The sequence below is a fragment of the Phyllobates terribilis genome, unplaced genomic scaffold (genome assembly GCF_046119375.1).
Source record: "Phyllobates terribilis strain yellow unplaced genomic scaffold, ASM4611937v1 Scaffold_8__6_contigs__length_399053987, whole genome shotgun sequence".
Lineage (NCBI taxonomy): Eukaryota > Metazoa > Chordata > Amphibia > Anura > Dendrobatidae > Phyllobates > Phyllobates terribilis.
Genome location: NW_027362768.1, coordinates 339,838,596 through 339,864,276, shown reverse-complemented (window position 1 = coordinate 339,864,276; position 25,681 = coordinate 339,838,596). Strand labels below are relative to the sequence as shown.

The following is a 25,681-nucleotide window of genomic DNA, read 5'->3' as shown; positions in this document are numbered from 1 at the left end:
GTCTGGTTATATAGTCACAGATAGATAAGGCTCATTCTGTCAAAGCCTTACCTGATGTTTAGACACATACAATGTTCATAGTAACAAAATCTTGAGTACTGTTTACTTACATTGTCTGAAAGTTCACCTCTCAAATAGTCCTATGTTTATTGTTTGTTATTGTAAAACATGGAAATTTGTTTAACCTTTGTCTGGAGTTGACTTATGTGATCACTAAGAGCTTTTGAATTGTGTGCATTTATTGCCCACCATTGTTTGACGAATGCCTTGTATATCTGATCCATCTTTTCCCGAAGGCCGGCCACTGGAAGTTAAAGGTGAACTAGGCTTACTAGTGTAGATTCACAATATATAAGGCCAGAGAAATATTACCAAGACAGAAGCCAAAATTGTACATGCACTGATGTGTAGTGTTGTAATACCTGCATAAGTTTGATGCCCATGCAGTGTTGTGATAATTCCAGGGTTTCTCTGTCTTGGTGGTTTCTTCTCTGATATTTCAGACGGATGATGTTTAAAAGCTCTTTGGTGATGTGAGTATATGTACTTAACCTTTGTATGTTAACATATACAAAAGTGTACACAATATCATAATATCATGCTATTCTTTTAATTGTGTATTTTAGCTTTTAAATCAACTATTATAAATAAAATTGCGTTATATCGCAAGTGGTTGCCTTCTTTGAACTTATTTGAACCTTAGTGTTAAAAACTTGGCAAAACAGCACCATTTTATACTTTCAGATTTGGTGCCACTATTCTGATTCTGTAATTTTTGAGAAAAGTACATAACTCCTTGAGATGGGTTGTAACCGTTTGTTGGAAGCTATTAATAAACTGAACAAATCATCACTTATGCATTGGATGTTTGCACGCTCTGCATGTGGTATTTGATTCTTACCACCATCTTCTCTACTTAATTTGAGGACTAAGGTTGCATATTTTTGCATCTTGCTTATTTTTTTTCCACATTTTTTTCATTATTGTAAAGTTGCTTGGTTTGAACCCGTACAAAATTGTTTCACTGAAGAACTTGTTAATTAGAATTTATAATTGAAGAATTTAGATCGGCTCGTATTGCAGGTAACGTTGGATTCAATTCTGCTTGGTTAGCTTACGAGTAAAAAAGAAAAATTGTATGAAAAATTTCCACCTTCAATATGTTCAAGTCCCGTTGGAACATTTGGAACTATTGAATTCAGTGACATTGTTATGAGGAAGGTTGCGTACTATTTTTTTTTTTTCGTTTCTGTTCCACCAGATGATTTATGATATCAGCTGGCATAATTGTTTGGGGATTAGCATCATACAATAGAAGGGATGAGAGGAGGCCAACATGAAACTTGCGAGACACAAAGCTGTTCACTAGTCAAAAGGGGAAACACTGTGATTAATTCATGATGATACATAAGATCAAGTTTCATACTTTGCAGCATCCGAGTCATCTAGCAAACGACTTTACCGGGAATGCTCTGAAAAGAACTGGAGTTATTAATTGTAGGCCGATGACATTGAGTTTTGGACTCATGAAATTTTATTTTGTATAAGTTGTGTTTTTCGAAAATCTTCACTTAGAGCTAGAAGCTCATATAAATGGACTGTAGGATTGCATTAGTCCTAATATATAGTTACATAGGTTGAAAAAAGACTTGGGCCATCAAGTTCCTTTAAGAAACGTAAAGGTGTGCAAGAAAAGTCTTAAGGCATGGCAGTAGATACTTAATTTTGGACCCTTCTTGCACATAGGATTCCTGGATGAATCAAAGTGTAACCCTCCATCGAGATCGCAAGCCACTTCTCCTGGTGCATATGATACCTGTTGAGATAAAACTTAAAGGTACCTCTACACAAGAGGCAAATCTCCGCCAAATCTGGCGTCATCAATGGGAGGGGCCTGCAACGATTCCCCAAAGACAGGTCTTGAGGGTAAAGAAGGATTAAGCATGTTGGATTTCAACATGCCCAATCCTTTGTAGCCACTGGAGATAGAGCACTAGAGGGCATTCTTATGTATGGTCTGCTGAGTTTTTAACAAAGACCAAAGCACTAGTGGAAAGGAGGGCCTGTTTCATGTTAGACCTACCCAAGGGAATTCATACTATGTGATTATTGAGGCCCCTAGAAAGTAAGAAGACCTCTGGTGAAGGTTTGGTCCTATCATTTTTGCAATGTTGTTCAATAATAGAGGGAGAAATTACCACAAGGGTCAAAGAAAGGGTTAGGTCTGGTTTTGTAGCACAACTCCATTGAAGTCAAGAGATTAAAATAGCTTAATTTTTCTAATTCTAGACAACCCCTTGATAAATAAAAAAGATAATTTAATTTAATTGAATACATGTTAGTAAACACAGTATACTGATTTGTTGCTTTTTCTTGTATAGTTCCAGATTTTCAAGAGCATGATATCTTTTTATGGAGGAAAGAGACTGGCTTTGGCTTCAGAATTCTTGGAGGAAACGAGCCAGGGGAACCAGTAAGTGCCGTAGGAAAGATGATAATGTGAAATGTTCCTGATTATAATCGTAAAGCTTTGTAATAATGGTTTAGCAAGTAAGGTTAATAATTTAGACTTTCAGCTGTGGATAGTAAAGTCACTTAGGATTTCAACTGAGGTATAGAAGACAATGACTCTGGAGAAATCATCTGGCATCATTACTGAACTTTCGATACTCTTACTTTTTTCATGGATCTTTATAAACATGAGAACTAAGACGAAAATAATCAAAGGCACCACGGCTAAGATTTTTACATTATCAATGATGGATTTTTCTTAGAATGAATCCCAACAAATCCTAATGACTTTCCATTGGGTCCATCAAGGTGTCAAAAACAATCCCCGCCTGCTAAATCTCCTTAATGAAAATGATTACCTTCTAAAAACCTAAACAGAAGGCAACTCACACAGTCAACCATGGTCTCAACTCCACTAACAAGGAACTCAGTAAAAAAAAAGTTATCTACTAATAGGTGTCTCTGGTTTGGCTGACAACCTAAGTTATTGTCTTAGGAAGATGGACATCTTTGGGCACAATTTTTTTTTTGCTAAAATTCATGTATTTTAGGCTAAAAATATTTTTTTCATTTGTGTTTCATAAAAAAATTGCATCATTAGCTTTTAAAGGCTCTTTGTTTCCTTGCATATTGCGGGCTGCAGAATGAACTTGTTCTGATGGAGATATTGTAACTCTTTGGCCCCAATTTATCAAAACAGTTTCGCCAGAATTCTGGCATAAATTGCTTTGAAAAGTCGCAAAATGTTTGTGCAACCTGGAGTTGCCCCAATGTGTTGCAACTTTTGGCACTCTCACACCAGTTTCTGCCAGCTACATGACGCCACAGCTCATCTAATTCTTGACGAGCTGTGGCGTCTTCTATGCCACGAATCATACTCCAGTTGGTAAGATTTCTGGTGTGGCGCATGGAGGCGCAAGACACTTTTTAGATGCTCCAGATTCATTAAGAGGCATATGCCTCTTAATGAATTAGATGAATTAGGAATGTCTGTCTCCTACACGCCCCTTCATCAAGAGTGATAAGAAAATGGCCAATCTTGATGAATTGGGGCCTCATTTTTATTATCAGAGCTCCTTTCAGCTGATTTATGACCACATCAAAGTTCAGCTCAACTTTGATGCGTTCTGTGGTCATAATTCCGCCCAGAACAGATCCGTAAAAAGATAGCTAAGAGTTGCAAACTGTCCTTCAGAAGGACCTCACTGATAGAATCCATCAGTGAGCTCCTTCTGATGGAGAGTTTGCAACTCACAGACCACATCAAAGTTGAGCTGAATAGTTAATTTCATTCTGCAGCTAGCAATGTGCACGGAAACAAAGAGCCTCCTTAAAGCGAAACAGTGCAACATTTTTTTAAAAAAACACAATTGTAAAAAATATTTTCAGCCCAAAGTACTTAATTCCCCGAAGGTATCCATATATCATAAGGCTCTTCGAAGGATTGGACATTGATTTACAAGGTATCCGCCTACAGGGGGCGCTAGGAAATTTTTTTCATACCTATTTTGTATTTTTTTTTCCCCATAGAGCATTGCTCTACCAGTTGGTAACTATTTTCTGAGTGCCTGCAAGAAAGAATAGTACAGATGGGAAATAAAGCAGAACTCTTGGTGAAGTCTCAAAATGTCAACGTTTGACCTTATCTAGAAAAAGGTTTTCTTGTTCTTAATCTCCACTACAGGAAATAGATAATAAGATCAGTTTCTTCACCTAACATTACTAAAAAATGGCATATTTGTTTATAGCTCTAACATGACTGCAGTTGATCTATTCCGAAACCCAAGATTCTCCAAACTCCAGTGTAATAATCCTTGTAATGTATTGCCTAACACGTTCGCTCTTATCTCAGATATTCATAGGTCATATTGTGCCTCTGGGATCAGCTGATGCGGATGGCCGGCTGAGGTCGGGAGATGAACTTATATGTGTGGATGGGACGGCTGTGGTTGGAAAGTCACATCAACTTGTAGTTCAGCTAATGCAGCAGGCGGCCAAACAAGGTCACGTCAATTTAACCATTAGGCGCAAAGTAGTTTATCCAGGTATGTTGAAATGATCCTTTTTGCAGTAAAGACAGATAATCTTTCACATCTAATCAGCGATCCCATGGGTGACTCCACCAACATGTTAGCTTCTCATTGAAATTATAAGTGAATTACAATTGGTGGAACGGGAGAAAAAGTTAGTTAGATAATACTAGGATTGTTAGGTCTTCCATAGTTATGTTGTACATGTTGACTAAAGTCATGCTACATTTGGTAGGGACCAATATATAGAGTATCTATATTAAGTTAGGTCCAGAAATATTTGGAGAGTGACACAAGTTTTGACATTTTAGCTGTTTTCCAAAACTTATTTGAGATACAGTTATATAATCAACATGGGCTTAAAGTGCAGGCTCTCAGATTTAATTTGACAGTAATCGCCTCCTAATTGGAGTAAGGATTTAGGAATTACAGCTCTTTACTAGGTAGCTGTCACGTTTTCAAGGGACCAAAGGTAATTGGGCAATTTTCTCAATAGCTCTTTAATGAGCTGCATGGGCTAGTCCCTCATCAATCCATCAATTAAGCAGGTAAAAGTTCTGAAGCTGATTCCAGGTGTGGCATTTGTATTTAGAAGCCATTGCTGTGAACCCACAACATGCGTTCAAAGAAACTCTCAATGGAAGACAAAAAGACCATCATTAGGCTGAAAAAAGAAGAAATCCATTACAGAGATATCAAAAATGTTAGAAGTGGCCAAATTAACAGTTGGATGCATTCTGCAAAAAAAAGCACACTGGTGAGCTTGGGCACACAAAAAGGCATAGACGTCCACGAAAGACAGTAGTGATAGATGATTGCAGAATCCTTTCTATGTTGAAGAAAGACCCCTTCACAACATCCACCCAAGTGAAGAACACTCTTCAGGAAGTAGGTGTTTCAGTCTCTAAGTCATAAAGAGAAGACTTCTTGAGAGCAAATACAGAGGGTTCAATACAAGGTGTAAACCATTAAACAGCCTTAAAAATTGAAAGGCCAGATTAGACTTTGCCAAAAAAACCTCTAAAGAAGCCACCCAGTTCTGGAAAAGCATTCTCTGGACAGATGAAACGAAGATAAACCTGTACCAGAATGATGGGAAGAAGAAAGTATGGGTAAGGATTGGAACTGCTCATAATCCAAAACACAGCACATTACATCCTCTGTAAAACATAGCGGAGGCAGTGTGATGGCTTGGGCATGCATGGCTTCCAATGCCTCTGGGTCACTAGTATCTATTGATGATGTGACTGAAGACAGAAGCAGCTGGATGAATTCTGAAGTGTACAGGGCGATACTTTCTATTCAGATTCAACCAAATTCAGCAAGGTTAATTGGACGACACTTCACAGAACAGTTGGACAACGGCCCAAAACATACTACGAAAGCAACCCAGTAGTTTATTTAGGCAAAGAAGTGGAATCTTCTGTAATGGCCGAGCAAATCGTGAGATCCTAACCCCATTGAGCAGCATTTAAGACAAAACTTAAGGCAGAAAGACCCACAAACAAGTAACAACTGAAGTCACTGCAGTAAAGGCCTGGCAAAGCATCACAAAGGAGGAAACCCTGCGATGGTAATGTCCATGGCTTCCAGACTTCAGGCAGTCATCGCATTCAAAGGAATCTTTTCAAAGTATTAAAAATGAACGTTTTATTTGTGGTAAAGTTATTTTGTCTAATTACTTTTGAGCCCCTGATATGAGGAGGCTTTGTAGAAAAATAGTTGCAATTCCTAGACATTTCACAGGAAATTTTTGTTCAACCCTTTAATTAAACCTGAAAGTCTCCAAATCAATTCCATCTCAGTTGTTTTATTTTCAATAAAAAGAAATAGTGGCATGTAGAGCCTAAATACCAAAGATTTGGTCACTGTCCAAATATTTCTGGACCTAACTGTATAATAAGAGAACATCTGGACGGGCATGTTGCAAATTTCAGCTTTCAGCAGAATCATTCAGTGCTCAGCCATTGTGGGAGAATAAGCTGTTTTACTTGGGACATACAACAACTATTAACTGCATCACAACATGGAAAATACAGGAAAACATTGACACATACAAACCAAAGAGGTCACACAATATAGTATTAACAAACGTCAATAATTAAAACAGCACAACATAGTTTTCTTAGTATAAGCCTGTAGCTGTTGTATCCTCCAACAAGCCATAGCTTGGAGACCATTGGTTTGCAATAGGTCTCAATATTCCCTGTATCTTTTGGGCAATGCTCTACCTTTGATACCTTCTCTGCATTGTTTGACCATTTATTTTATTTATAACAAATCAATCCTTTTTTTATTACCTTCCAGTCCCCAAAACAGAAAACGATGTTCCTGCTTCACCAGCATCTTCCCACCATAGCAGTACCCAACCTGCCTCTTTAACAGAGGAGAAACGCACACCGCAAGGCAGCCAAAACTCGCTAAATACAGTCAGCTCCGGCAGTGGGTCTACCAGTGGTATCGGCAGTGGCGGATGTGGTGGTGGCAGCGGATTAGTCAGCACCGTGATTCAGCCATATGATGTAGAAATTCGTCGTGGCGAAAATGAAGGCTTTGGATTTGTCATTGTGTCTTCTGTCAGCAGGCCAGAAGCTGGAACTACGTTTGGTAAGTGCACTTATGGGTCTCCAGTTTTGCAAACCAACACAGAAGGTCTTGGTCTTTGTTTCATCCTCGTCAGAAAATTTTCCACCTTTATTTGCTAACCATGCAGTTCCTCCGGGGAGGGGAATCCTGCCCAGATTCTTTCCACCCATTAAGGTTGGACTGAGTGAGTCTATAGAGACCATATTTCCAAGGGCCTGTATGTTCTACTTCTCTGATGAATACATGATTGGACTATAGAAGGTTTCCTTGTGAGTTTTCGACAAATTATGCATTCAGATTTTTCTCTGCCTCTAGTTTTACTCCATTAAAGAAAAGCAGCCGTCATCCGAAGCCCCAGATGACCGTAAAATCCGTAATTATTAGCAAATCTTCAGTGTGATTCTCTAGGTTTATGGCTCAGTCCTAGTGTTTAGGGAGCAGTAAAATCACTTCTATTCTGCATAAGATTCGGATAGGAGCTTTAATCAACGCACTGGCGTCAGTCCTAAATGAAATATATATAAGTTCCCGGTAAAACATTTTGTTTGCTTTGACTCGAAACACAAAATTAAAGTGACTTTTTTAATAAAGCTGTGTGGATTAGGGGTATAAATATTACACCATTGCTAACACAACATTCGAGAAAGCTGCCATAGTACTCCTGTTGTATCATAGTGAAATGCATAGGTACTTCTACAAGATGGTTGGGCATTGGGAGTCTACATCTAATTTGTAGATACCCTGGTACCTTAAAACGGTGTTCCCCCAAGGATTGGGGTTAATTTTCTGATTGCTGTGTGTCCAACTGCAGTGGTCCTTAACGATCCTGAGAAGCCGCCCCGGCTGGATAGAGCGGAGGTCGATCATGCTCACTGCCTCTCCATTCATTCTAATACTAGCACTGAAGATCAGCCGAGTGCTGCGCTCGGTAATCTCCGGCGCTCCCATTAAAGGGTTGTCCGGTCTTAGGGTACAAGTCTGTAGTCACTATTTGAGACTACAGACTTGTGAATCCTCACATCACGCGCATTGTACGCTGTGAGCATTTTTCGGCATCGGGAGAATGTAACCGTAAATATGTGATTTGCATACTTCCGATCACATTCCGACTAGACGTATCTGGTCTCGCTCAATACACTTGCATTGAGGGAGGCTGCGCACGTCTAGTTGGCATGTGACCATATGCATGTAAATCACGTATTTGCAGTCACGCGCCCGCCACTACCAGCAGCGGAAAATCCTTGCAGTTTAAACAATCTGAAGATTCACATGTCTGCCGTCACATTGAGTGCCACTTCTCGGAATCAGTGGGGGCCTCGGCAGTCGGACATCCATCGAACAGAAAGTTATCCTATAGATAGGGGATAGCTTTTTAAACTTGAGAACACCCCTTTAATATATTTAGAAATCGATTCTACCCTTCGATAGTGATATGAATTGCATCTGCTACAAGCAACTAGTGAACGGCAGCTGCAGGGAGAGCAAAATCCCTACAGTTGACAATCATGGGAGCCGGGGAGGACTGAGAGTGGTCTGAGCCACCAAGTAATAGTCTTGGCCCCTTACTAACCAATATAGTTTATAATACACTCTTATAAGTTTAACACAATCCCTTTTATGCTGCAGTTGTCTAATATATCACTGCCCCTATGGCTGAATGGTCAATCAAGCCCTATCGTTTTCTTCCCATCGAGCACTGATTATATTCTGGCACTGACCAACCTGCAATTACCCAATAAACTTGAATTGGCCCCTTCAACAGATTGTGAATTGCAGCTGTGGGGAAAACAAATTCCCGGTTGTACCCTGGAGCCGGTCAATATATCATTAATAGTCCTCTATAGTTTTATTTATTTATTTTTATAAAACTCAAATTATATCCTGGTTGTAACCAACCGGCAATTACCCAATAAACTCAATAACTCCTTCTGCGAAGGTCTAGTAAATCGCAAGTGCGGGGAAAACTAACTCCCAGCAGTATCCTGGAGCCGGTCAATATATCACTAATAGTGGTCTATAGTTTTTTTCTGTTGCACACAGCTCATACGCTGACACATATTAGCGGTGTGTTGCCTATTTATGTGCCGCTGTGAAGTCACAAGGAATATTTTTCCCGCTCCGGCTGATCTTTGCCGCTTGTAAATTACTGCTTGTAGCATGAGCGATTCGGTTAATGAAAGTGTATTAGATAATTAAGAAATAATGCACTTTTCTAATGTAGTACCTTGTGTACCTCCGAACTCCAGACACTTTATCATCATGAGTAGTGATTTAATTTTCATTTTTAACCCCTTTTTTTTTTTTTTAACCGAGTATCTGGACAACATTGAGGAATTTGCTTGGTTAATAGAGCTATAAAAATTAAAATGAATAATACTATAATGTAATAAAATAAAAATCTGTCTTCTGAAATGGTCATTTCTGATATTTGGGGGGAAAAAATGGTTTGATTTTTCCTGAGACTGAACAGTTTGTGTCTATGCGTGGTATTGTCTCTCTTCCCCTGAGAAGGGCAGAACTGCAGTACCACACACAGACCATAGTCAATGATGGCGCTGTTTCCAGAATAAAATCGGGCCCTTTTTTTTTAGAATTTGAGACAATCCTTTCCCAAAATAGTAAGCTATCCCCCTCACTCGGCAGTCTCATAGACAATGAAGGAAGTAGAGTTTGAGAATTTAAACCTCCGCTGCAATCAAGACTGGACTCCTGGGTTCCAATGTCGTGGTCTCTGGGGGTCTTAGCAGTCATATCATAATTGATCAGTAGGTTATCCCCGATCCTACAGATGAGGATACCTTAAAGGGGTTTTCTAGTTTAAGTAAAGTGGTCCCCAAATTCCCAAACCCCAGGCTCACAGCCCCCCAACACATATTTTCAGAATTTCCTTGGTATTGCACAGGTGAGAACCTGTGGCAGTTTAATAATAATTCCATCACCTGAGCAGTACAAAGAAAATCCTGAAAACGTGACGTGTTGGAGGGCCGTGAGGAATGGAGATTGGGCAACACTGTTCTAAAATAAGAAACTTCCCTGTGTCAAATTCGACCACCTTGGTGCTGTGGGTCTTGGTGTTTTGGTTGCAGTGGTGACATCACTTTGACAACTTTCATCACTGCTGCAGCCAATCACTGAGCTCAGATAGATTACGCAAGCCGCTGAGCTCAGTGATTGTCTACAGCAGTGATGCTTGCTGTTGACGTGACGTCTTTGGTGGAGCTTAAACACCGAGACCTGAGCCGCGGCACGGAGCTCACTCCGGACCCGCAAAGGGTGAGTACCTGGTCTGTTTGTTAGTTTAGAGCTTTTGTGTTCCACTTTACTAAAAGTGGGAAACACCTTTAATATCTTGAGAATATTTAGGAGAATGTTGACATAGCCATATTTGCCATCCGCCATTTTGGTGGCCATTTTTTAGACGATCTCGGTACATAACGATTGCCTGTCTGATGAATACTTTTGGCTTTATTGATTGCTCATTTCCCACCTCTCAAGCGAGAACTAACACTGAAAAGTAGACGCGGATTTCTTCTGGGCTTTGGTGTTTGCATTTGTAGTACTGTCTTGCCTCTTTGTCTTGCACGGTTTCCCTGTGTCAGGTGTCTATTGGCTTTTGCTTGTCGTACTTCTCTCCATGATGAACACAATTACTGAAGTTTAATGGTGCCGCGCTGAACGTCTGGGGGGGGGGGGGGGAGGTGGAGGTGGGGAATGCTTTTTTACATTCATTTGATTATCATTCACATCTAATGGTGAAAAGAACATTGGCAACTACAAGCAGATCATTAACCGGTAGTGTTGTGGGAGTACCAGGACCAAAAGAGTGAGAAGAAAGTGGTATGGAGGCAAATTAACCAACCCTAGTAATACTCTTTAAGTTTCTGCAATACAACTATTGTACTAGTCTCACTTATCCTCTTGGAAATTCTGCTTACATTACCGGCTTTTTTTGGCGTATGAAAAACAATTTTTTCATACATATTTTTGTTTGCTTGTTTTTTACGCAAGGTGGAGCGGTCATCTCCTTATTCTTCAGAATTCAATGGTGAACATTACAAAGGGACTTTCTTCTGCTTTCTTTCACTGGCAGCAGATACCGGAGGCTCGACTAACTAGAATCCAGCCAAAAAGTTGATGAGAATTGGTGAAGAAGGAAGTGCCAAGTCACACTCCTCCGCTCCTAGTAAATGCAGCGGCTGGTTTCTTACGAATACGGTTTTAAACAAGCAGCCAAGTGCTTCTATGAATTTGCTAATAAAAAAATGTTCTTAGATCAGACGAGGGCTGAGAGTAGCTTGAGCCCCAAAGCACTAAAGTCTTTGGCCTCTTACCAACCATTAGAGCCAATGGACACTTGGTTTAGGATAAAAAAATTACATTTATGGATTAAGGAAACTACAGCACAAATGCCGGCTTTTCACCTCCACCTTGAGAGCTGATTGACTTAAAAGTACAAGCTTGAGTCCCAATATCGTAGGGATGTACCTTAAATGTTCCCTGTTAAAATACCCAATTAAAAATGGATCTGTCACCAGATTTCACAATATAAACTACATACATTATTAAATAGATCTCCTAGACCTAATGAGGCTGATGTACTTACTCTGAAAATCCATGCCAGAATGGTTGCATAATCCTGACATTATGATGAGCATTATGAGTCCAGCTAAAGAATAAGTGAGCTCATGACTCCAAGGGTTTTCAGTTTTTGCCCTTTCTGCCTGACTAACAGCTGCAGCTTGTACAGAGCAGTGTGAGATATCAGCAGGGAGGAAGAAAACACAGTAACTGACAGTAAGGCTCAGTAGGTAGAGATTCAGCATCAATAAGGAGGAGGGTCTCTGAGAAGCTGTCAGTGAAGCTAGGTTGGTTGAAATTCAGCATCAGCAGGGAGGAAGGTCAGTGAGGCTAGGTTGGTGGAGATTCAGCAGGGAGGAGGGGCACTGAGGAGCTGTCAATCAGACTAGTTGAGCAGCAAATGAGTTTAAAAGTTCACAAAGGATTATACAGTCATTCTGAAATGGAATTTCAAAGTAAGCACACTGAACCCATCAGGTCTAAGATCTTTCATAATTTTTGCAGTATATATTGTTAAATCTGATGGCAGATCCACTTTAAGGAGACCTGTAGCTGACTAAGGCCAGGGTCCCTCATGCACTGCCCCTAAGCAAATAAGGTAATTGCACCCATGTGTTAGACTCAGTAGCGAGATAACATGATCGCACGATAGTTTCTATGCTGGAGCGGTCATATTCCTATCTTTGTCCCAGTTGTTAGATCAAGGAATATATTCCACAATCAAGATAATTTTAAGCTTCATTCATCTAATCTTAAATGGAACCAGGATTGGCCAATATGAGGTAAGGCCACCAGATTTCAGCCATGATGTACAGCATTCTATAGTGCTGTATATCTGCCCCCAAACTGACCTGAAAGAGAAGAAAAAGAGCTTTTATTATACTCACTTGGGTGGCGTGGTCCGATGGGTGTCGCTCGTCTTGATCCGGTGCCTCCCATCTTCTTACTGTGCCGTCATCCTTCTTGTTTCGTGGCTTATCACAGCAAATTTCTTCTGAATTAAAAGCTGAAAAAAATTCAGCCCCACAGATCCCTTTTTTTGTCAGACGATATTGCAAATGATCGAGGATATTTTTTAAGATGATGATGTGTCGAAATGGTCAAAATTACCCATTTTGTCTGACTTCCATCATTTTGTCCGACTTTAGGAGAAATTGGATCATTGATGGCTTTCATCGGACACTGGTTCACCTAAATATCCTCCGTGCCGTTTCATTAAAGCCAGTAGGCATCAGAGACTCGTACAAGTCCTACATTGTCATAAATCACTTACCTTAAATAAAAGTTCATTAGACTTCTAGAGATTTCCTCATACCCAAGATACAAGAAGTGATATTTAAGATCGGATCCTATAGCAAGGACCAGTTGGCTTTTAGCAGTTCTATAAAGTCATTCTGAAGACTACTGATGATGGATCCACTTCCACGACTTAAAATAATTCATTTGCTCTCGGCAGTATTAACAAATACGCGGAATTCAGCAGCTTCCCCATCTTTCTCTTAATATGCCACCGACTGGTTGTCTTGCCAATGTTTTCGTTCACGTGAGCAGCACAGCTCATCTAATAGCGTTTGCTTAATGCATTATTAACCCTCAACATTTCTTTTTCCTTTTCTCAATCTTTCTCTTCTATACCCTTCGATGTCTTGTCACTTTTAACGAAAATTGTGACATTAAAAAAATTAAATAAAAAAAGCCGGAAATGCATGTGTGGCCATGCCCCATAAAATAGGTCGGATAATAGAAGGAAGCCCAGCAGACCGATGTGGCAAGCTCAAAGTGGGAGACCGGATACTGGCCGTTAATGGATGTTCCATCACCAACAAGTCGCATTCGGACATCGTCAACTTAATCAAAGAAGCTGGAAACACTGTAACTCTCCGCATCATTCCTGGGGATGGTAACTATTGAATCTTCTTTGTACCTATATGCCATTAAAGTATTGTAAAAATTATCTTTCAAAATAGATTTTCAGTTTTGACTACGAATATGGGTCAAAGAGGTAGAAGAAGTCTAGTCCTATGGAGGTCCATGCTAGAAATGGTTCCTCGCTATTCAGGGCTGGTAAAGTTCTCAAGGAATGGAAATTGTGCATATTTTCATTGCAGGCAAGTGGATGAAATTTTAACGAATCCATTCACATTCTGAAAAAAAAATTCATACAGAAATGGATCTGATAAGTTGAGTTGTCGACATGCGTTCTCTGCAGCCAACCGCAGGTTGTAGCGGTCATGGAACCGGAAAAACAGAGATCAGAAAATTTCCAGAGCAAATCACTCCTATGTGAACTTGGCCTTATGGTATATATAGATTAGTGTAGTAATCTTCATTGAATACTGATACATAATAGGTAGAAGAATACTTAGTTGTATTAGACTTGACAATCTCCGGTATAAAGTTTATGTATCCATCTGGTGCTGGTCTCATCTTTGTTACTCGCTCTGGTGAGACTCTTAATTAGTCAGCCTATCTACAGGTCCCTGAGATGTCTGTCTGGTACTTAAGAAGCCTAACATTAGTATTTCCCAGTCTTAGATATGCTTTCCGTTCTAAAAATGCACTTTTTGCTATTGTTGAAGTGTCCAGCATTGAGAACATGCCATAGTCAAATCAACAATCTCAATGGATTACCCAAAAAGGTTTGTTACTATATGGTGAAATTAAGTTTTAAAAGAGTAGTCTACTATTTGGACTATTTCTTCTTAGGTGCTAAAGCTCCAGTGTAAAATTAAAAAAAAACAAAAAAAACTTCTATATTCCCTTCCCGTATCGTCGCCAGGTCTCCTGGGGTTCACAAAACATTGGCTTCAAGGCTCTCATAACATAACAATGTCAGGTGAGCCCCAAGAGACCCAGTACTGACATTACTGGAACGGTGGTGGTATGGGGGGGGGGGGGGTGAGTCTAGGGTATTTTTATTTTACATTGGAGGCTTTAGCACTTATAACTGGGTTGTCGGAGTAGTGAACAGCCCGGTTAGGGCCACCATACACACAAGAGAAAGGTCACTGAACCTTCTATGATTGCATTGGGACTGGCCAACTGTCTAAAGTGCAAGGCATCAGCCTAACTCTTCAGATGGTGTCGGATGAGAGGAAGGGTCAGGAGTTTTGACTTCCAAAACCAGATACTTTTGTTTTCCTTATAGATAAGCCATCATCAAAGATGGATAACAGTGGTTTACTTTTGTAAGTCTTGCATATGTATGGGGAAGTCAGGAAAGATAGTTGGTTATCCCATAAGTAATGGTTATACCACAACCTTTAATTAAGCTTGAATTGTTGGATGGAAGTGGGAAAGTCTTCTCCAAAAAGTTGGGTTCTGTGAATGGTTAAGAGCATCTAACCATTGTTGTTTTACGTTGGATCTACATGCTCCCATTATTAAGGTCATCGAGAACATAAAAAATATCCCCAAATTTTTTTTTTAATGTTTTGAGTTTTTTTTTTCCACAGTACAGGACACATGGACATCCAAGACGTTTCCCGATCCTCGAAAAGATGATTTCATTAAATATCATTCGTTTTTGTTATTATTGGACCATGTAATAAGTAACAGCAGAGAGATTTTCGAAGTTGGGGGATGGATAAGAGACCACTTACATTTGACATTCAGCCATTTCTGAAAGAGACGTTTGTTAGAGCATCCATAATCCGGGTTAATAGTTAATTAGCTGTGATATTACTTTTAATATAAGACACAAGTGTCAATTTTGAAGTAGACGATGGTGAAAGGACCACATTACCATTCATTTACTGCAGCCGGGATGAAATCTAGGGCAAATTATATTATTTGTGTAGCACAATTATTAAGTAACCTTCACCAGTTCCTAGCAACACACAACGTTCTGAATTGTTCTGCTATTCAATTTCAAGAGCTTTTCGTTTTTTATTTATTTTTATGTTTTTCTTTATATCTGAGGGAAAAGAATTTTTTTTTCCTGTTTTTTATTCTCTTATTAAAGTCTCTATAAAAGCTTTTTACATCTCGGCAGAATTCTGGATCCGGAATACGTCGTGTATTAGTTAAAAGCTCCTGGCTGGTAAAATATTAGTTCTCTTGTTTCATAGAGAAAGTTTTACTTGGAGAAGTGGCTGGAGAAAAGACAATAGATAATTGTATATGCAAAAAAAATGGATTGTTAGACCTTTATTAATATTGTTTTGGACCTGTATGTTTTGTATTTTTTACCCGTAGTGTTTTATAGATCCATGATTCAAAAATTACCATGACAAAGTGATCATTAAAGTAGTTTACGAATTATCCCATATACTGTGTTAATTCTTAGTTGCTTCGAAGACCTGTCTGTGCACAGCCTGGCAACTAGTATTTCATTCCCCTGCAGTGCCTCCGCAGGTGAAAAAAGGAATCACAATGTGGCTGTAGTTTACTTATTATCCCATAGACTGTGGTTAATTCTTAGTTGCTTCTAAGACCTGTCTGTGCACAGCTTAGCAACTAGTATTTTATTCCCCTGCAGTGCCTCCGCAGGTGAAAAAAGGAATTACAATGTGACTGTTGTAATCGTTGAGCTATCCATGTCCCGAATGACCATGCCGGGTCCTCCAGAGAGGAAAAAATGCTCCTTGTACTATGTCTTCATAATACAAGACATGCTGCTTCAGAACCACCAAAATAATGGGATGCAATGCTGGGACAAGAGCTGGATGTAAATCCGCGCTGCCAGAGATCCAATATACGATGGAAGACCGAATGGAGTTTTAATGCAGTTTTCATTTGTCAACACATTTCGAGGTATTCATACCTCTTCATCAGGACAAACCACAATGACATATATTCGGTCTCCCATCGTATATTGGATCTCTGGCAGAGCGGATTTACATCTACCTCTTTTCCAAGCATTGCAAAAACTGTCTAAGCACAGCCTGGCAGCTAGTATTTCATTTCCCTGCAGTGCCTCCGCAGGTGAAAAAAGGAATTACATTGTGGCTGTTGAAATCGTTGAGTTGCCCATGTCCCAAATGACCACGCCGGGTCCTCCGGAGAGAAAAAAATGCTCTTTCTATTACATCTTCAGCTAATTTATGGTGGTTCTGAGTCAAAGACTCCACTACATTAACCAAAAATGCTCTTATAGAGTAATTTTTTTTTTAATCAAACTAATTTAATTAAAAAATAAACTATAATGAACTACTTGAATATAATTTCACTAAAGGGGTCATCTTGTGAAATCATCCCATGTCCCTATGGCCTTAATAGTGTATACGAACCTCATACAGAGTGACATGGACACCAATAAGTTCATTGCTGCCTCTAAAGGGCAGCATTTGATGAGACCGCTCCTTTATATAGGTAATTTGCTCCATGGGTGCAGCTAAAGCTTCCTAAAAAACTGATCCTAAAGGAAGCTTATACGTAAAGTGGATGGCCGCTTGTATCACCCTATTATATTAAAAGAGTGAAAGTGGGATGATTGTCCTGCTGCTAAGACCTATCTGTGCACAGCCTGGCAAGTAGTATTTAATTTCCCTGCAGTGCCTCTGCAGGTGAAAAAAGGAATTACATTGTGGACGTTGAAATCAGTGGGCTATTCATGTACTGAATGACCATGCTGGGTCCTCCAGAGAGAAAAATGATGCTCCTTGTATTATGGCTTCAACTAATTTATGGTGGTTCGGAGTGGGAGACTCCACTACATTAACCCAAAATGCCATTATAGAGTAATTGTTTTTTTGTTTTTTTAAGATCAGACAAACTTTTAATTAAAAAATAAACTATAATGAACTACTTTATGATAGAATTTCCTTAAAGGGGTTCATCTTGTGAAGTCACTCCCTGTCTGTCTGGCCTTAAAAATGTATATTAACCTGATCTATTGGGGTCCATGTCACTCTGTAAGTTCATCGCTGCCTCTAAAATAGGTAGTCTCTGTTGAGAAAACTCCTTTACATAGGTTAAAAATGATAAATCTACCTATGTAATAATTGCATTTAAAGCTGAATATCAAGGAAAAAAGACCAAAGAATATTTCTCTTACGGCCATGGTGGATATAGAGACAAGAGTCATATTAAAGCGTCATTGCCCTTTGGATTACTATTTCTGGTTAAAGAATATTATACAACTTAATTATAGGAAAAAGATGTATTGGAGAGGAGCAAAACCTTTTTTTTTATGGAGCTGGTTACTCATGTGATGCTTAAAGTAGGATAAAGTTGATGGTTCTGCGTAATGACCCTCCTCTTGTTTAATAGATAAAATATCTTCGGGCCTTTTTACGGCATATCATGCAAATTACAAAATATGTCTAATGCACTTTGCCTTTTTGTACTTTCTGCTACCAAATTGTTGATGCGTGTAGTGGAAAAAAAAAGTCTGCAGAAAATAGAAAATGCATAATATAATAGGCTTCAGTGGTTCATTTGTTGGAACTTATGGTCAAGTAGTTGCTGTACCAATTATTGCTATTTTTCATGTCAGTCAATGATATAATAAAAAAAGAAGGCAAAATCTCATGGATAAAGTCAAAATGCTGCCCCCTGTTGGAGAGAAAAGTATGGAGTTAAGGGGCAATACAGAAAAAGTGTACTATCTCATGAAGTTATGCCCGGGCTTACTTGAGCTTCTTAATGGTCCTCATAGTACTTACAATGGTTGCCTCCAGCAACTCCTTTCTTCTTTTTTTTAAGGACTCGCTAGTGATCCAACAGCTACAATCATAATGATCAGCTGTTATCACCAAAGAAGCTGCGAGTGGCCACACATTTATTCTGCAGTGGCCACTGGTGGAGATATATGGTATTGCATGGCACCTAATTATATTATTGGATAACTATTAGGGCGCAGTCAGACGTTGGTATAAATCGTAGCTGTCACACTCGGGTCGGGAGAGCCATCGTGTGTTCCGATCTTGGTCCGATTTATACTGCCGTCTGACTGCGCCCTTAGAGATGAGTGAATCTTTTGAGATTCAAATTTGCCAACTTTGCTGAATTTTTCCCCAATATTTGATTCACGACTAATCGATTCACAGCAAAACCTCTTAATATCTCTAAAAAGAAGTGTGTAACACACTAAGGTCTCCTAGGACTGTATCTAACTCTTTTTGAGCTCTTTTAGATAAACACAGCCTTATTAATGTCAAGGTGACTTCAACGTATATAGCTATGTGTAAATGGATGGTTGCTGTTTATCACTGCCGTCCTGTCACACACTATCTTTTCTGTTTATTCAGTGTTTTTCAGTTGTGAGCTGTGACATTCTTTCACTATTTAGATTCAATTGGCTGCTGCATTCACTTCTTCGGCTTTTATAGAGGCTATGATAGTCCCTCCTGATTGACTTAACTATACTATTTGATGTGATGGCTGTAAGGAATTATGGGAAACTTGTTCAGCTTATGCAGTCTATTGCAATGTGTAATATGGTGATGGTTATTTTGGATGATTCGCACAAAGCAAATTGCAAGTTGTTCATATTTGCCCAGTTGAGGAAAATCCTTAAAAAATTCAGCACAAATTCAATCTGCATCAAATCGATTCACTCATCATTTCCAAAAATGAACCGTCTCTCTGCATTGGCTCTTGGATCAGACTAATATTAGAAGGCATATGGACAATGTTGTTTCAAGTGACCTCCCCTCCAATATTTAGTGTAATGACTTTAAAATTAAAGTACACAATAAAATGGCTGTCTGTAGAGATGGTCATTAATTGCATTACAACATTAGATTAACTGTAGACAAGTGACCTAAAAGGAACTTTTTATTTTTCTTGCACTTGTTCAATCACAGAAGCAAAACAGAAAAAAAAAATATTTTGGCGAGATTTCCCCTTTTCCAGTTCGTTAATAGGCGCATTATGCAAAATGAGTTGGATAATTACAGCACTTACAGAACATTATTAAATAAATCTTTGCAACATTCTTCCTGACTCTGAAACATTTTTCATTCTTGCAGAATCCTCTAACGCTTCATTATTGACCAACGCCGAAAAGATCGCCACAATTACGACCACACACACGCCTCAGACAATAGCCCAGGAAACAAAGTAAGACTTTGTCTTAAAAGTCTGTCCTCAGCAGAGGTTGGTGAGTTTATTTGTTGCCGAGTTACATTGTTGTTTTTTTTTTTCTTTAACTATAGGAACAATGCAAAACCAAAGCAAGAGCCGCAGTTTGAATTTAAAACTCCACCCGCCACACAGGTAAGAAAACTTTTTAAACTTTTTAAAAACTTTAATCTTTTGAAAAAATATTCATGTTGAAAGTTTGAGGGGTTTAATTCATACTAATCCAGCAAAATGATGGCCAATTATTTGGATTCTTTTGTGGGCTGCGTTAAAATAAAAAAAAAAAAACATATTACACTCATCTCTCCTAAACCCTCCTTTGACTTCTTACACTGCCAGCACCGCAGTTTCCCTGCCCTCTTTGGTTCTTTCGGCAGTGTGGCTCAAGAGAGATCATGTTGGGGTGACATGTCATTGACATAAATGACATTCTCTATCCCCACTTGACCGCATGGGCCACAGTGCCAGGAAAAACTAAAAACCTGCACAGAGGGCCGGGGAAATGCGGAGCCGGAAGTGTAAGAAGTCAAGGGAGGGGGGACCTAGGATAGGTGAGTATAATGTGTTTTGTTTTCTTTTATTATTTTAACCCAACCAACAAAAGAATCCCAAGTCCCTGTTTGGGCGCCATTGTTTTAAAGTCAAAGTAATTTTGAATTCTCACCATTGCCAATAACGTTTTCTTTATTCAAGCATAGAAAGGTCCTCAGTGCATAATATATGGCAATGGGGACGCTTTCAATTTGAACAAATTTTAGTTGGACCTAATTGAATCTGCCAGCCAAATCGAGTGAATCTGCACGAAATGAACAGTGAATTTATAGAAAAAAAGTATAAATAATATTTAGACTCTCAGTAAATGTATAACATGAGTTGCAGAAATGTTCCGAGCCGCTTTGATTTCCTTTCTGCTTTCGCCGTATGGTTGCAGCTTCCTGATAATCCTTACCCTTTAGCAACAAAGAAAGTAATTGGAAAATATGTTTCAGTAGCTCACAGTACATCGGGCATGGAGTATATTTTCCCCAAAACTGTTTGGTTATGGAATTTTTCATAGCTCATTCATCAGGTTCGGGAGACAGATATTGTGTTGATGCAATGCTCGCCTAATCCAAGCAGCCTTTCAAGCTTGCAGATAAACGGCCGTAACTCACTTAAATGAGCATCGAACAAAACCGGATGTGACAGATATTATACTTGTATCGAGGCTGGAAAATATTCTTACTGCTGATCTAAACCGATAGTGGTATATAAAGGGATAGTATTGTCGTATCAAGCTGCCATTCTAATTACACCATGAAACTATTGAGACCGTTTCAATTCGGCAGGTATTAAATAATAATACATCTGATAATGTAAGGGGTAACTGGAACCGACATGGAAATCAATCTGAAATATTTCTTAAGGCTCCTTAGCCTAAAATTGGTCCAGGTTTACATAATAAATTATCATTAGGGTGCCAAACCTAGGGGCAGATTACACCTTTGCCAATAATAAGAGTGGACCCTATTCTTTGCTGCTCACTAGCAGCCTTGTACATGTTGTTAAAGGGACACTATCACTAAAATTAATTTAAAGCATACTTCTCCAATAAAATGTATATAAAAATATGGTCTTTCTGTCCTCATCCCCAAAAAGTTAAAAAAAAAAGTTTTTCTGTACATATCAGTCTAACATGTTCAGGAAGAGGAAATTCTCACTTATGCTTTGTAATTTTCCATTCACTTTGTTTCCTTTCTTCAGCATTCTATCAGCTCTCTAGATGCTGGAACTTCCTTTCTCTAACTTCCCAGCATGCATTGTGACTGCCATGATCAATGGCTTGTCTGACCTGAACTGAAAGCTCGCCTCTCAGAAGCAGAGAGACAAAGAAACAACACCATGTCCTGTAGATAAATAAAGACCTGCCTCCAACTTCCTGTAAATCATTTTGGTGTCAAAGCTCCCACAAACAGATGACACTTGACAACAGGCAGAGGACAGCAACATACACAAAAGTGATTTGTTGTGGAGTGAAACAACACCGTTTCTTTTAAAAATGAAAGTGGATCTATCACCAGATTTCACAATACGTATATTATTAAATAGATCTCTTAGACCTGAATAGGTTGGTATAATAACTTTGAAAATTCACTGTATAATCTATTTTGAAAGTTTCCCTACTGAATAAAAAAGTACACATTTTAAACCAGAATCCAGCATTTTAAGAGATCCAGCTGGACTTCTAAAAATGCTCATATTAATTTGAGGATTACACAGCCTCTATTACTTGGATTTTCAGAGGAAGTACACCAGCCTCATCAGATCTAAGATATCTCTTTTCTAATGTATACAGTTTTGCATTGCCAAATCTGGCAACAGGTCCGCTTTAATAGTGATTAGTTGAACAGGTCCACTTTAATAGTAGATTAGTCTTTTTATCACTTTATCAAATGAGATCAAATGCTTTCTCCATCTAAGATGCACAGATATATATATATATAAATATATATGAGCCACCCTGATATATATATTTTAAGCTTACAGAATGCTAATAATTCATTTCCCTTTTTCCCTTTTATATTTTTGCAGTCAGAACAAGACTTCTACGCAGTAGAACTTGACCGAGGAGCAAAAGGATTTGGGTTCAGCCTACGAGGAGGCCGGGAGTATAACATGGACCTTTATGTTCTGCGTCTTGCAGAGGATGGACCAGCGGAGAGATGTGGGAAGATGAGGGTATGTATACATTTACAATTACATCCTTGCTGCCACAGGGATACCGCAACAGAGAGGGGCCAGAAGATTGTGGTGCCTGGTTACACAAACACCTGCACTGATTAGAACGGCTTCACCTTCTTATTAGCAATGCAGGTTTTCCTTGTTTTGCTATTGCAAGGGTTAATCAGTTCTGTTTTTCTCCTGGACCTCTCAGTCCTGAGTTGCATCAGCTGTTCTGTGTTGGCCACTCCCCTCTAGTATATAAGCTCAGCACTTGGTCTTGGGAGTTGCCAGTGATAGCTTACAACTTCCTGGTTTGTAGTTGGAGTGTGCTGAGTTTGGAGTTGTATCAGGAGATATCTGTTTGAAGTTGGTTTGTGTGTGTCTCCTTATCCTTATTCCCATTTCATTTTCCTCCACTTCTCCTTTCCTATATTCCACTATTGTTTGTGAGTATTTTTGTATGGTTGCGGTTTTCTTTTATCCATGTCTGTTTCTCTCTCTGTCTTTGCATTACAGCAGGACTAGCGTTCCTGCCATCCTACTCATAAGCCAGGGTGATACTCAGGGTAAAACAGGGATATGAACGTGATCGCCGCATGGGGTGAAAGAACCCGTTTAGGCATGCCAGGGGAGGTCAGGGTGGCGCAGGGCAAGAATCAGGGCTGCCCCTTGTTGCCTTCCCTCGTGGCAGAGCTCCCCTTTCCCATCTGTCTCGCCATGCACCGTCTTGCTTTCATCAGAAGTGCGATACATGCCCATATTTCATCTAAAATGCAACATTCAAAGCCATTTTCCAACTCTATTTTTGTTAACAATTGCTTAGATTTGGCTCCTTTTTAAATATGCAAAGGTATTTAACCGACTTTCCTAGACTTTCTCCGAATTAAAAGGATATAGTTGTTAAAAATGGTGTCAGCATATTATTCCGTATCTCACTGTGTTATTAATCAGATTTTTACAGTTTGTCACAATTTAAGGAAATAAAGATGCTTTACAGATTGAACAATTCCTATCCATGTGTCCTATTAGGGCACATCAGAAAAAGCCCCTTACCTTGGACCCGTTACTGTATTAGCAGGACTAGACCTGCTGCCAGGTCATAAGTGCCCAGTTTTTGCCCCTTTTTTCTTCCCTCTGCTCCCCTATATATTCCACTTTTGATTTTTAAATCCGCCATACGGTTCCACAGATATGAGCCTTTTTATTTAGTGCTGATTTTTATGCTTTTTTTTCCAAGGGGACGGTGCTTATAGGGTAACAACTAAGACCTTCCTAAAGACATGCCCCAGAGGATCCTGTGAGCCACGCCCCATTGGTAAAAACCATAAAAAATAACACCAAATAAAAGAGCTGATTTCTCTGGAACCGTATGGCGGATCTTAAAAAAATAGAGTGAGAAATGGAATACTCAGGGGGGCAGCGGGAATAAAATAAGAGTAAAAACCAGCCACTTTCGGCAGCAGATCCTCTTTGAGATGTTGTAAAACCGTAACTGATTATGAAAAAATATTTTCATAAGTTGAATACATTGTTAATATATTTCAACAATAAGACAAATTACGTCAGCATTCTTTCTAGCTGCTTCCATGGCAACAGACTACAGAACCACCACTGTCTTGGAATTCTGTGTAGAGTAAAATAGTGATACTTTGTAGTCTGTTGCCAAGGACATGATCCTGACAGATTTTTGTAATTATTCAACAATGGACCACTGGTAGTGTAAAACGGACAACTGGGTGAGAATGAAATGCTCTGTTAGATGTTTAATTGCATCTTAAACCTTGTTGTATCCTTTAGATATCTCATTAATAAGGTCTAAACGGTTATTTGTAATTAAAGCAATAAGAAAAATTCCCTAGGGGCAAGTGATTGGCTCCAAAATTGGCATCAAATTAGACTGTTTTTGCTCAAGCTTTAGGGCCTCTGATGTAAGTCTAAAGAGCCCCATACACAATACATAACTGTTGTTCAGCCGATCGGTTGTTCAGCCGGCAGCTATCTCTCCCGACTCCTCCAAACACTGGAGCCCTCGTTCTACTGTTCTGTAAAACATATCCAAACTCCTCCTCTGGTCTCTTAACTCATTGAGAAGAAAAGGGATAGCAGTATAAAATTGGACCTGCTGAATTCTCTATTTTCCCCAACATCATATATTGGGGTAGAGTCTGAAGGCCCCCATATACATTAGATTGTTGGCCAAGCCCACCTATATCAGTGGATTTGGCCAACATTAGTGTAATATGTATGGGGGCCCTAAGCTAAGGTCGGCTTCACACATCCAAGTTTTATTGTCCTTGTACAGACTTCAGTTTCTGGACTGTTCGTGAGTCTCCCGATCCAAACTCAACAGCCTCATGTATGCCAATGAGGCTGTTGAGTTTGGGTCAAGAAACCTGTAGCTGTTTCGAAAATTGCAGTCTGTACATAGACTTTGAAACTTGGACTTGTGAAATTGGCCTAACTATGAGAGTTTTTTTTAAAGAGGTATGAGTATCTTAAGGTTTTGTTGTAGATCCACAAGACTCGTATCGATTTCAAGAATGAGGATCCATCTTGTGCTTCTGGGAATAGAGAGGGCTCTCTCCATATAAAGCTATGTGCTACTTTTTCATCCCCATCAGCACGAGACAAGATTTGTTTCCCAAGAAAACTGTGGGACCCACATTTATCAGACATTTATGGATGCGCTACAAATTTCCCAGATGGAAATACCCTTTTAAAGTCTTCAGAAGAGCATTACTCCCAAGCCTCCCAGCTTTCTGGGGGCAGTGCACTGATGATGATTGACAGTTCAGGCCGGAAGCATGGTCGTGCCACTGGTCTGAACCTTCACTCTTCATTGGTGCAAACAAAGACAGTATTACCCCTTCCAGCATCAAAGAAGTACAAAGGCATCAAAGCTCGCCAGCTTCAGAGCAGCACTTGGAAGCTCTATAGTAAAGAGCTTGTAAGCGCAGTGTTCCTTACCTTTTAAAACTGACCACCACTGCTAGACTGCCCAGGGTACCCGGTATCGAGTAGTATAGTATAGAATTAAACATTCCTCTGTTCTTGAGAACGAGAGAGAATTTTCAATAAGCGGTAAATTGCTAAGTTGCTTGTTTTTAACCATTTAAGCAGATGAGACCACCACTTCGAAGTGAACAATATAATTTAAAACCAAAAGTTGAAAGTAAAATGCCAAGTACTAAAAACAGGGAAAATGTTTCTGCTTTTTCCAATTTGGACCTGAAATCCATAAAGGA

At 39.3% G+C, this 25,681-nt stretch overlaps 1 protein-coding gene across 13 annotated transcripts in view; it reads left to right on the top strand.

Moving 5' to 3' along the window:
• The window catches only part of MAGI1 (membrane associated guanylate kinase, WW and PDZ domain containing 1), a 504,160-nt gene that overhangs the window by 468,921 nt on the left and 9,558 nt on the right, over window positions 1-25,681 (top strand). For 10 of the 13 annotated variants that reach the window (XM_073644690.1, XM_073644696.1, XM_073644688.1 and 7 more), the window contains 7 exons: window positions 2,382-2,473; window positions 4,364-4,556; window positions 6,849-7,148; window positions 13,402-13,605; window positions 19,622-19,712; window positions 19,808-19,868; window positions 22,305-22,451. In XM_073644690.1, coding sequence (XP_073500791.1) covers window positions 2,382-2,473; window positions 4,364-4,556; window positions 6,849-7,148; window positions 13,402-13,605; window positions 19,622-19,712; window positions 19,808-19,868; window positions 22,305-22,451 — 1,088 coding nt within the window. The remainder of the gene's footprint in view (window positions 1-2,381; window positions 2,474-4,363; window positions 4,557-6,848; window positions 7,149-13,401; window positions 13,606-19,621; window positions 19,713-19,807; window positions 19,869-22,304; window positions 22,452-25,681) is intronic. The other 3 variants (XM_073644692.1, XM_073644689.1, XM_073644693.1) reach the window with 2 other exon arrangements.